This window comes from Arvicanthis niloticus, chromosome 23 (assembly GCF_011762505.2).
Source record: "Arvicanthis niloticus isolate mArvNil1 chromosome 23, mArvNil1.pat.X, whole genome shotgun sequence".
Taxonomy (NCBI): domain Eukaryota; kingdom Metazoa; phylum Chordata; class Mammalia; order Rodentia; family Muridae; genus Arvicanthis; species Arvicanthis niloticus.
The window spans coordinates 2515309-2528670 of NC_133430.1; the positions used below are offsets into that span (position 1 = coordinate 2515309).

The window sequence follows — 13362 nt, forward strand, 5'->3', positions numbered from 1 at the left end:
AGAAAGATCATCTTACACACTGAGGGGTGGGGGAGTATTAACTGACGGGGATTTAGCCACCATGAAAATCTGTTTAGTTTCTTCTAAGAACTAAAAATAGAACATAATCAAATATGAAATCAGAAGGTTTAATATGGCACAATTAAATATATCTGTATATCACACTGAGGATTTTCCTTTAAACATAAGAAGTTACAATTAAGTATACCAATATCCAACCTACCTTAATATCCAACAAGACCTGGATAAGTGACTCCTGGGCACTTACCTGAAGGGTTTTAAGTCAGTGTGACATAAATATTCACGTTTATTGTTGCAGATTTTACAACAGCTAGAATATGATCCAGCCTAGATGGTCGGCAACTAATTAAAGAGATGTGTCACGTGTGCTTAGTAGCGTTTCACTCTGTCTTAACAAAATTACGCAGTTTTCAGGAAAATGAATGGGGGCGGGGGGAGATCACGTTGAGCAAAATAAACCAGAATCAGAAAGACAATACGTTTTCTCTCATATGAGACATCAAGATGTGTGTGTGTGTGTGGTGTGATGAAATTCATTATTTCATTATTTTGTACATTAACCAAAGAGTTAATTTTCAAAATGATGTATGGCTCTTAGGAAAGAAAAGGAACCCAGGAAGCCTCATCCCCAATCACGTCTGTCCCCATCACTGGAGCTTGAGCTGTGGAGTGTTTTCCTATGGCATAAGATGCTGACACAGGGAATGTGGACAGGGTAGGAGGACCAGTCTCAGTGAAGTGGAGCTTTGATGAGAGCTTGGGGCAGCTTCCAGCAGAGCAGAATGCACCCATCCTGTCCAGTTCTGTAGACCTCAACGATCACTCAGTGAAATCCCAGTGATGTAGAACTCTGGCTGTGAACCTACTGTGGAAGACAAGTCAGTGGTGCCTCTCAGGCTCCACAGAAGGTACCATGTTTGGATTTACATTTCTAGAAGATAAAAGGCACTCATGGAACAAAACTGCTCTCACGTTCCCAAATAAAGACCATCAAATATGAAATCAGAAGGTTTAATATGACACAATTAAATATATCTGTATATCACACTGAGGATTTTCCTTTAAACATAAGAAGTTACAATTAAGTATATGCTTCCTATATTCAGATAAACTCATTTCTATTAATTATCATTTAAATTCCGGGAAGGGGGGGATGACTTGGGAGAGGAATGTCGCAGATGTTAAGCAGGTATACAATACAACTAGAGACATGACACACTGTGGCATCACTTCCTGCTCCGGAGCCTCCTTTTTTTACACACCGCAACTTGAAATGTCGAGGCTAAAGAGAAGGAGCAATGGGAACACAGGAGATGGGCTTTCCCATATTCAAGAATATTCTAGGCCTTACAGCAATGCCCTCTACCTCTCTGGGTCCCAGTGCCTTGGACTTACTGAAGTGGACTTCCTATGTGTGGGCAGTTGGTATAGGTAATGCCCAAATGTTTTAACAAATTGGATCATCCAGTAAGAACGTGTTTCACTAAAGTTATCTGGGAGGATGCAGGTGGCAGAGCCAAAGAGGCTTCCCAGACTTCTCTCCAGGACTAGGAGCATGAGTGACTTTTCAATACCATTGGGGTGCTTCCTGGGGATGCCGGATAGGAAACACTTACACTGGGGACCCTTGGAACTTGCTAAGTAGCTATACCCATTCTGGTTTTGGAACTTCAATAAAAGTATACTGTGGGTGCCTGTTTTTGCAATGCAGGAAACAGAATCCTAATATTAAAAATGTACCAAGGGGTAGGTTCTTCTATAACTCTGCAAAGGTGAAGCTATCACCTGGGTCCTTGCTTCTGGAATAGATACAGCACCCATACTTCAGGAGGGTTAAGGTGTCCTTGGAATCTATGTGTGGTGGACACAGTCAGCTGGTGTGCTGAGAGTAGACCAGTAGGAATGGGCAGAGCTCCATGATGACATCATTGTCACTTGCCCCAGGGGTGCAGGACACTGATCTTTTCCCTAAAGGATTCCTCTGATGATGAGACCGTCTTACAGACAAACACGGAATGCGATTCTGCACCCAGTGCTTCCCAACAGGTGTCTTGCTGGCTGTCCTGGCCCATCCGCCCCCTCTCCAGCAACTTACAGACATAAGCACACTCCTGAGGAGGCCACAGTGGGTTTCTAATTACTGTGTCATTGACGCGACAATGTCAAAGTGTGCTTTAGGGAAAAGGAATTTTGTCAAGACTGTGATACAAGTAAGCTGGGTCTTTCCTTCCTTCCTAACTGGGTGTTTCCACACATGTGCTATTTGGTTAAGCAGAAGTACACATAACTAGCCACCTGCACTGACTGTGGAGCCCGAAGGACCCTGTAACTACGCAGAAGATGCAGAAATAATATCCTGTTGCGGTCCTGGAAGCACTCGTGATGGGTCCCGCCAGCTCCAGTTTTGGCGCCTACTGGGGAAGGGCCTTCAGGATGGCATTCACCTCCTCGGCCACAGCTGTCAGCACGAACTCAAACTGCTCCTGAGGGAGAGACAAATGAGAAGGGATGGTGAGTGAAGGAGTGTCTTCTTTCAAGTCCAGGGCAAGTCTGGAAGGAATAGTCTAGGAAACAGAGACTGGTCACACATACTGCCAGAAGGAGGGCTCTGGAGGGCTCTTTGGTTGTGTTCTTTGGATTGGCGTGTGTGTGTGTGTGTGTGTATGTGTGTGTGTGTATTGTATGTGTGTGTGGGGTGTATGTGTCTGTGTGTCTGTGTGTGTGTGTGTCTGTGTGTGAATCCGTGTGTCTGTGCGTGTATGTGTCTGTGTGTCTGTGTGTGTCTGTGTGTGAATCCGTGTGTCTGTGCGTGTATGTGTCTGTGTGTCTCTGTGTGTGTGTGTCTGTGTGTGAATCCGTGTGTCTGTGTGTGTCTCTGTGTGTCGGTGTGTGTGTCTATGTGTGTGTGTGTATATGTGTGTCTCTGTGTGTGTTTGTGTGTATATGTGTGTGTGTCTGTGGGTGAATCCATGTGTATGTGTGTGTATGTGTGTGTATGTGTCTGTGTGTGTCTGTGTACGTGTATGTGTGTCTGTGTGTCTGTGTGTCTGTGTGTCTTTGTGTGTGTGTGTCTGTGTGTGTATATGTATGTGTGTGTATGTGTGTGTGTGTCTGTGTGTGTCTGTGTGTGTATGTGTGTATGTGTATGTGTATGTGTATGTGTGTGTATGTGTATGTGTGTGTATGTGTGTGTGTGTGTGTGTGTCTGTGTGTGTTTATGTGTATGTGTGTGTGTCTGTGTGTATGTGTGTGTATGTGTGTGTGTCTGTGTGTGTTTATGTGTATGTATGTGTGTCTGTGTCTGTGTGTGTCTATGTATGTGTGTATATATATATGTATGTGTGTGTATGTGTGTGTATGTGTATGTGTGTGTGTGTATGTGTGTATGTGTGTATGTGTGTGTATGTGTGTGTATGTGTATGTGTGTGTGTCTGTGTCTGTGTGTGTCTATGTATGTGTGTGTATATATGTATGTGTGTGTATGTGTGTGTGTATGTGTGTGTATGTGTGTGCATGTGTGTATGTGTGTATGTGTGTGTATGTGTGTGTCTGTGTGTGTGTCTGTGTGTGTGTGGTAGTGGTGGAAAGCCTTGCTCCCACTGATGGAGGGTGTGTCTATAACCACAGTGGGGTCGGGAGTCACCAGGTAAAGCTCTGCATGTCCTATCTGCAATGTCACACCCAAGTGCCTCCAGAGATGGGATTGGGAGTAGGGGCAAATGGCAGCTAGCCACAATGCTAATGCAGCCGCAGCGGCAGCCATGCTGAAGCAGGGTGCCTCTAAAGCTACCAGGCCATCTCCAATTCAACTGTGTCCTCTCTGTCAGGGAACCTCTTGCCATCCACCGACCTCTTAAGACAGTGACTCCCACAGTCACTCACAAACGGAGAGGGACATGGCCCCTTGTCTAGCTGACGAGCAGCCATGGGAAAGTCACGGTGAGGACAGCGGCTAAGAGGGAGTCTGCCTGTATCCTTTTAAGGTCAGGTGGTCAAGATCAGATGTTGGGTAGCCCTCTTCAGCCCCCACGTGAGCCCTTGCAGACTCCATGGCTCAAAGCTCTGGAAGCATCAGGCACTGGCTGATCACACTGTGGAAGTCATGGGCACCATAATTTGTGCATCTCCTTCTCTAGGTAGCAGTCACAGACTGTCAACAGCTCTGTATAACCCTACAAACCCACTGCAGTGCCAGCATTAGTGTGCAGCCAGAACCAGCTCCTGCCTCACCATGGATTCATATTTGGACCTTTAGTGACCTGGGGCTAAGTCTGGTGCCAGCCAGACTTACTGCTCTACTTTGGTGTTACCACACATGGACTCCCCATTGGTCTCTGCGTTTTATGTTGAGACAGGGTTTCACTTTGTAGCCCAGCTGCCCTGACCTTCTTGACCCTTCTCAGCTGAACACTGGTATGTATACAGCACCCTTGGCTGTGCCCACAACTGGCATGGAATCACCTGATCCCAGAAAGGAGGTACATTTGTGATTGGAATTTATGTTCAGCAAAAGTCTTAGAAATCAATGGAAGTTGCAGCTATGGAATAAGTCTCATGATGGGTGAGTGGAGATGCCAGGAAAGGAAAGAGCAAGCATCTCCTGGTGTTGCCTGATTGGGTGGGAACTGCCAGAGCAGGACCAAGGTCCATGAAAGAGCAAGAGCCTCCTGGTGTTGCCCGAGTTTGTGGCAACAGAAAGAACTCTGACTCATTCTGAACCAAGGAATAGTTTTTAAAGCACCTAAATTCTGTTTACCTTCCCTATCTTCCTCTCCCCATGTCTGTCTGTCTGCCTCCTTTTTTCTCCATCCCTTATTCCCTCTCTCTCCCTCCACTCTCTCTTTCTGTCTCTCTGTTCTCTCTCAGAATATCTGTTCATTCTCCATCTTTCTGTCTCTCCTCATCTTTTGCTTTCTGTTTACAGAAAGCAAAGCCTACAGTTTCTTCCAGCTTGGCCCTGCACCTGAAGAAGCTCAGGCTGGAGCAGATGTCACTGTGTCTGTGTGTCACCCCATGTCCTCACTGAGGCAGGTGTCACTCTGTGTGTCACCCTGTGTCCTTGCTTAAGCAGGTGCCACTATGTCTGTGTTAACCCATGTTCTTGCTGAGAAAGCCTGTACATCTCTCATCCCGCTGGTCTGTGACATGGAAGGACACTTGTGTGGTCCAGGTGATTGCGCAGGCAGGAGTCTGCCATCATGGAATGGCCACACTGTTGGATACTATGTTACCTAGGCTCTGTTCAGGTTGATGGCTGTGGTGGTGTGAAGACCACAGGGCAGGGTGTTGGCTGTTCAGTTGTATCTGTGATTGCATTTTAACTCATTCGCTTCAGTGGTTGTTATGACAACTATCATCCCCATATTCTAATGAGAGCTTCACTGATGTGTGATATCTTTACCTTGATGAGCCCTGAGCTCATCAAGCCCACAGAAGAGGCACTTCCCCTGAAGGCTCTCAAAGGGGTTCTAAGATCCAGTGTCTTTCTGTGTCCCTGCTGCCCTTCTTCTCAGTGCTACATCAGCCCCTTTGTCTAATGACAGAGCCAGGAGATGTGGGAATGGCCACTATGTGCATGAATGGGTCAGGTGGGGACTGAGTGAGGCAGGCAAACAGAATCACAGGAAGAATGACAGATGAGGAGAGACAGAAAGATGGAGAATGAACAGATATTCTGAGAGAGACTAGAGAGACAGAAAGAGGGAGTGGAGAAAGAGAGAGGGAATAAGGGATGGAGAAAAAGAAGGGGGCAGACAGACAGACATGGGGAGAGGGAGATAGGGACGGAGATAATTTCTCTAGTCTGGGGCGTGAGAGTGGGTTGGGTCACTTCCAGGTACGACATATATACCTGATTGAATTGTCCCTTCTTGGTCCCAGCTTAGTCAGCTTGGAAAGGTGGGACACATCTGAGCCCAGTGCCCTGTTTCTAGGGACCTGGAATCTACATCTGGTTTCTCTGGTAAGAAAAATGCATAGGGGGTAAGGAGGATGGACTTGGGGGAGCAGTAGAATGTTAGAATGCAGGGATGAGATGCTACAGATGAGTAGACAGTGGTCACCATGTACATACACACATTCACATATATTCACACACTCAGACACATACCTACTATACCCTTCAGTATACAGTAACATCACACACATTAAAACCCACACTCACTCTTTCTGCCCCTACACACTCATACCTACACCCACGTACATTTGCATGCACCATGCATTCACATTCCCCCAGTCACCCCCACTCACTCGTGCACACCCTTCCATATTCACATGCACTTGAAACACTCGCTCACGCGTCGACATGCATCCACATGCAACCCCGTTCTCACACACCTGCAATGTGGGGAGTCCACTATGGACTCCTCACTTGCATGCTTTTGTGCCTGTCTTGGTGAGTGCAGCGTGCTTAGTTCTGGGTTACAGGACTGACTAGTCACTGCTTTCTCTAGGACTGATAAATGTAAAAGAGGAAATATCACAGGGTGTGGCTGCACTAGACTGCAATCCTTCTTCCACTTGGGAAACGGAGGCAGGAGGATCTTGAGACCACTGATGAAGTGAAATGAGCCAGTCTAACAGAAAAAAAAAGTATTATGTGCTTTTGTTCATAGTGGGAGGCAGAAAGGGATGTAAAAATAAGGTTGGGGAAGGAAAAAGGCAAGAACACGGTGAAAGCGAGGGAGATGCTTTAGTGTATGGGAGCGGCACAAGGAAAACTTTCCTTCACACAGTTAACCTACACTACTAACAGGAACCAAACTAAGCAAAAGCCATGGGAAGGAAAGTGTTAAGGCCTCTGGTTACTATGGCAACTCTTCGGGGCCCTGGGGAGGGGAGGCTGTGTCCAGAGCAGACACAGCTGAGGTAAGGATTAGCCTGAGCCCCGCCTGGATGCCCTGTTTGCAGCTCTTTCTGACACCTCACCTCCCTTCTTCAAGGCTGGCTCCTTTTGTACCTGGCAGAATCCTCTGTGGCTGCTCTAGGTGGTGATAAGGGTTTTCTTATTGGGGCTCTTGTCTTAATCCTGGCTAAATCCTCAGCAGCGAACAAGCCTTTGTGTGTCCTGGTGTCTCTTCTTTGTCCATGCTGCTAGGGCAGGCGTTTGTTAGGTGTTTGCTGTGTGTATGACTAGCCCATGTTTCAGGAAGAAAAGCTGTTACCCTACGACTTCACTTTAACAAAGAGTATGTGCTGTCAGGAGTCTCCAACCCACCCAAGCTCATGTGTCAATCAATGGCCATTACCTTTCCTCGGGTCCAAATGGTGGGGTCTGAACAAGAACCTTCACATGAATGGAAAGCCCATGCCTGCTTTCAGCTTGGGTGAGGAGCATGGTTCTGTTTGGCCCCAGTTATTTTTCTATTTTTACAAAACCGAAGTGCAGCGAGACTCTGAGTATCATAAGGTGGATCTGAAGAAAGCGCCATAAACATGAGAGGACTGACCTTTGTGTTGCCATGGACACAGAAGCAGGTTTCCACCTCTAAACATTCAGCCTGAGGGAGGGGACAAATCCTTGTCACCATCCACCAGAGAGCAGGCCCTGTGAGTGTACTTGGTCCCTGAGCCTTGTGTCACCCTGTGACGCAACTGGCTGTAGGAATGGAGCATGTGGGTTCATAGTTATGTCAAAGTGATAATCATTATAATTATTAATATTGTGATAATCAGTAGAATCATCACCATGGCCACAAAGTACTGAGGCATGGGCTGGTGCTGTGTCCTGGGCCCAACTGAGGTAACCAAGCTGTGGGTTTTTTTTTTTTTTTTCCAACAAGATACTGATATCTGAGAGCCAAATGGCTAGCTTCCTGTGATGTGTTGGGCAGTGCTTCTGTTTCTGGTACATGCTCTCCCCTGGGATCAGTCCAGATCCTCAAATATCCAGTTGATGTTTTGGGCACTCCAAACTTTCTGCTGGGAAAGAGGTCTGTGAGGTTCACAGAGGCACAGATGGAAGAGACTGGCTTGTATTTCCAGTGGAGTCCCTGAAGCAGAGCATGGCTCCAGAGGCAGGGTTCACTTTCTATTCCTGGCTCAAAGTATCCCAGTCTTTCTTAGCATTACCAGCCTCTGCCCTGTTCTGAGCTGCCTGCTGTAGGGGGTACCCAACATGATCTTACAGCTGGTTGGTCCTCCCTTCCATGGGCACAAGCCCTGTGGATGATTTGTCACTTATAGCCGTTGTCCTGTGACCCTCCTGTCCTGGTAGACATCTCCAGGTGCTCTAAGCAGCCAATGACCCCAGAACACTGAGGTCTTCCCCATAGGACCTTAAGTGGTTATGGAGGGGAAGTGCTCATTCAGCAGTGGGGAGACCTATAGACACACTTCAGCAGTGGTAGACATCTGGACCGTGTGCTCTGGGGAAGATCTATCTCCTGATGGTTCTGCCTGACACACTCAGCTGTACAGATCGCCAAGGGACATCTGAGGAACTTGGCCAACAGAGAGTTTATAGATCCCTGGCCTATCATGGACCATAGGAGATGAGGGAGGGAATGTTTTATAACTGGCCATTCTGGAATGACTGTTCCTACAAGAGGTCACAGTGGTCACAGATTGTGGGTGTGGTCTGCTCAGTCTGGTGATCTAATAGCAACCTCTGTTTTTCGTTATTATATTGTGGCTATGCAAGGTGTTAACACTAGCAGGAGCTGAGTAGGGTATCTGGCGGTTATTTGTATAATTTCTGTAATTGCTTTTTAAACGGTTCAGGTGATTAATTATAGCTGTGTGAAGACATATGCATAATTCGTTCCAATGTTCACAAAAGCCAGAAGAGGGAGTTGGATCCCCTTGGGCTGGAGTTACAGGCTGTGGTGAGCTGCCTGACATGGGTTTTAGGAATCATACCTAGGTCCTTTGCAAGAGCAGCAAGTGCTCTTAGCCACTTAGCTGTTTCTCCATCTCCATTGTTTGCACAAATCCGAAATAAGTTCAAACTTTTAAATTAAAAAGAAAAAGGGCAAAATGTAGTTTACAAAGTTCATTCACAATAAAATCCAATATCACAGGGGAAAATAAAAACAGGTAGTGGAGAAGCTGCCCAGTGTAGAGTCTATATCCAGGGAAGAAGGACCTCAAAGTTTGAGACTTTCACTGGGAAGCTACCAGTTCCTTAAGGACCCTCCTCTCCTTCTGCTTACACTAGCTTTTAAGAGAGAGTTAGGTTGATCTCACCCGGTGCTTTGATTAATAGTAGCAATGAGAACTATCCAGACAACTCAGGAAGTGATTGTAAGAAATAATATTCCAGTCAAAACCTACTCAGTCCAACTTCATCAGGCTTGATACCGTTCTTGCAGACACTAGGTCGTCCAACTTCTCATTATAACATCTGAACAAAAAGTGGGGGCTTAGTAATTACCATATGTTACAGAGGGATTAAGTAGACCTGGGTCATGAACCAGGGACCCCAGGTTGTAGCAGCAGGGATTGGGGCCTGACCCAGAGTGTGCTGGCCAGCCTGACCTCACGGGGAACCCATATGCAAGACTATTTTCTTTCCTCCAGTGCTAAGGATGGAGCCCAAGGATAACCCTGGTATGTAAGTACTAGGCCTGGGAACCTTGCTCCTCCAGCTCCAGTGAGAGTTTTAATGAATTATTTGTTCTTATTTTATGTGCACTAGTGTTTTTCTTGCATGCATGTCTGTGTGAGGGTGTTAGTTCCCCTGGAACTGGAGTCACAGACACAGTTGTGAGCTGCCATGTGGGTGCTGGGAACTGAACCTGGGTTCTCTGAGAGAACAGCTTAACCTCTGAACCATCTCTCCAGCCCTACTCACTCCAAGTAAGAGCTGTTATAACTTGAGATACTTTTGAGTTACAGAAGTAATTTCATAAGGGCAACTTTACATGTATGTGGATGCCAGTGGGCTCTGGGGTCAGGACCACACCAAGCATGAGGAGGACCTATATCCTATGATAAGATGTTGAGGGCTTTGCCATTGGATGCAGGCATTTCTGAAATGCCTAGGGAATGGGATGTTGCATTGGCCACATATTTAATTCTGTGAGCCTGAAAACAAAGCTTTTGTCTTCACCCTGCTATGATAAATCTGAGGGTTTTTTTTCAGGGCCTCAGAGACCCTGTGTATCCAGTTGCTCTGGTGACCTCTGTCCTGGTGGTCACAGCACAGCAAAAGATGGTTGAGGATGCTGGGGATGAAGAGAGACAGGTGTTTGCAGGTAGGTACTCCTCTGAATAGCTTCTGGGTTTGTCACTTTGTAAAGACATAGCTTTTGGCTGGAGGTACACAGCTCAGTGGCGGAATGCTTTCTAGCATGTGTGAAGCCCGGAGTTCTATTGTCAGTCCATATCGTTCTGCCATGTCATGGGATGTTTTTCTCCCTCTGCTAAGCCTGGTGAGGAGTGATAGACTGGGTTTCAACTAGTTGGGTCTAACTGAATCTTTGATGGTGCAAACATTTGAGTGGCTTCAATCATAGTGATGAATCTCTTGGGAACAGCCTCTGTGCCTTTACCTACCAGCTTGGATGGTTCTTACCCAGACCAGAGCCATTGTGTATGGCTTATGTAAGTCCTGCCTCATCCCCTTCTCTGCTCCCAGGAAAAGCACGCAAAGAGGCACCTTTAATACATTTAAAGTCCCAAAGGATTGATTGACAGTACCTTTGTCTGGACCATGCCTGGTCTCTGGTCCCTCAAGTGCTCCAGGGTCGCTGCGATATCAATCTCTTTAGCACCTGCAACAAATCACAAATTGGGCTGAGCTCAGTGCACAAGATAATCCACCCTGCATCTGCCAATCTCCTGCTATCGGGCTCCCTTTGGGCAAAGAGGCCAATTGAAAATTATTACACTCATCCTTCAGCAGCTTGGCAGGCAGCTGCAATTCCAGTGTTCATATAGAAAAATAAGGCCAGGGCAGCTTTCATTAGCATTAACTCAAGAATGCTGGGCTGAAAAATTGTTATAAGATGCCTGCACAGATACTCACCGGCAGCCAGCCATTGCCATCAGGAAGCAGAGCTTTATTGGGGGTTTTCTCTTATTTATTTATTTATTTATTTATTTATTTATTTATTTTTCTTTTAGTGGTACCTTAAAGTATGCCTTCCTTTATCAGAGGAAGGAGCACACTAACATGCACACGCACACACACACACACACACACACACACACACACACTTCAATCTTGATTGCTTAGGATTACTTTCTCTTTAAAATATGAAAGGCTGGGCTGATCTCTTATGGCTTCATATTGGCTTTTAACTGTACAGTTCCTTGCCTCTTAAAACTGGAAGTCCTTGATCTGAGGAAAACGAAACAAAACATCCATGTCGTGTTCAAGGTAGGAGGCTCCATGGAGAACTGCATCCTGGGTAGATGACAGCCATCTGGGTGATGATGGTTGCTCATAACAGGCAGTGAGGTGTGGATCTCAACCTTGTTAGCTTACTGCATGCTCTTGCTTTTTCTAATTTGCTAGGCCTTTTAGTGGCAAGCTTTTTCTCTTATTAAAAGCAGTTGTATTTCATGTATATGAGTGATTCGCATGCATATACATGTGTGCACCTTGTGTGCACCCTGGAGGCTGAGAGAAGACTGGGTCTTCTGGAACTAGATGATAGACAGTTGAGTCTCCATGTGGGTGGTAGGAATGTGTGTGCTCTTAACTGCTGAGTCATCACTCCACCCCGCAATACCCAGCTTCTTAAACTGTGGGCCCCATATTGGCTCATATAACTGACTGTCACTTGAGAAAAACTTTGTGATGATGAAAGATTTCAGAATGCGTCACAACCAAAAATTAATTCAAAATTAAATGCATGAAGAATTTGGAGGCATCTCTGACTGTGCACGCCACCGTGTTAATGCCACATGACAGAGAACACTGCCTGAAACACCTTGGCTCACTCTGGAGACAGTTATGTGCCCCGAATCATATTGTTTTATATCCTGCATGCCGTTTTCTGCGCTTACTTCATCGCGGGTTAATTACCGAAAACATATTTTTTGAAATATTTCCCTACTGTCATTCCTCAGCATGGAGGCATCAAATTAGTATATCTTTGGATTGAATTATACTGGAATGTTTAAAAAATTTTTAAAAATCGCTGTTTGAATTGCTGACTTGACTTTCAAATAAAATTGTTAAAGGAATTTTGGCTTGGAACAAGGACGGCATTTCCAACAATTCCTGATGAGATTCTAAACATACTTCTGTTCTTTTCTACGACGTGTTTATGAGAAACAATGTTCTTGGCCCTGACAATCATAAAATCAAAATATTGACCAACTTTAGAAACACTGAAGAAGCTCCATGCCCTGTAGAATCAAATATTCAGCCAAGAATGATTTATTTATGTAAAAAATAAATACATGCATGCAAATTTGTCTTATTCTCTAACAAATGGTAAATTATACATTTACCAAAGAATTATTTTAAAATACTTTTCTTTATGATTAATTCCCAGCAAATGTTTGATTTGTATACTTTTCTCATATGTCTATATGCCTAGGATTATGAAAAAGTTCTTCAGGTATAAGAAATGGGTCACAGACAAAAAAAATTTAAGAAATTTGTTGTGGCAGGCAGTAGCCAAGCCACGCAGCAGCCCGCCCAAGAACTGCTGCAGTTTAGTGGGTAAGAAGGAAATATCCTTTGGCATGAGTGACCCACAATGTTGTGGGGGTCAGAGCAGAGACAGCCTCCAAGCAGATCAACAAACCCCAAATAGATGTGGCCCAAAGGTGATCACATTGTTAGCAGAATATGCCAAAGTGGGTCAAGAATGACATCTTCCCCCCAACCCCCACCAGCACCGTGGATGAGGCACTGGAGACTCATCAAAACCCAGCAGCTTACCCAAGGTCAGAGTGGTTGGCTATATTATGGAACCTGGACCCTGCAGAGCACAGGTTTTGGAGGACTCTGGAGTCACAACTGTCATCACAACGTCCATGTGCCTCAACATCCAAGTTGGAAGTAAGACTTTGAAATGTCTAAGGACACTTTGTTCCACCCTGAGCTTCTGTGGCTGCTCTGGGCACCTGAATTGCCAGTGTCTTTCTTGTGTGTAGCAGGCCATGACCTAGGCTGTCAAGGGAAGATCACCACGCCCAGTGAGTACAGTCTCATTAGAATGGTCCTGAGTACTGAAAATATGAACCTCTTTTGAGGCTCTTTTCTGAAACAAAGGAAGACCATGGAGCCACAGGCATGGTTCTATGATATGCCATGAGGTACATGGGTTCATATTCAAGGTCACTAACCTTGTCTCCTGCTTCTGTGATGTGGGTGAGCATGGGGCTGTGGGCCAGTCCTCCTGACAGAGGCTATGAGTAACTTACAGGAGATAGCAGGTG

At 45.7% G+C, this 13362-nt stretch overlaps 1 protein-coding gene across 1 annotated transcript in view; it reads right to left on the reverse strand.

Annotated features, from left to right (window-relative positions):
- Window positions 1-1018: 1018 nt before the first annotated feature.
- Ptprn2 (protein tyrosine phosphatase receptor type N2) overlaps window positions 1019-13362 on the reverse strand; it is a 747342-nt gene continuing 734998 nt past the window's right edge. The window contains exons 22-23 of the mRNA XM_076920936.1: window positions 10663-10736; window positions 1019-2504 (exon numbers count right to left, since the gene is read on the reverse strand). Of these exons, the coding sequence (XP_076777051.1) occupies window positions 2433-2504; window positions 10663-10736 (146 nt within the window). The 3' untranslated portion in view covers window positions 1019-2432. The remainder of the gene's footprint in view (window positions 2505-10662; window positions 10737-13362) is intronic.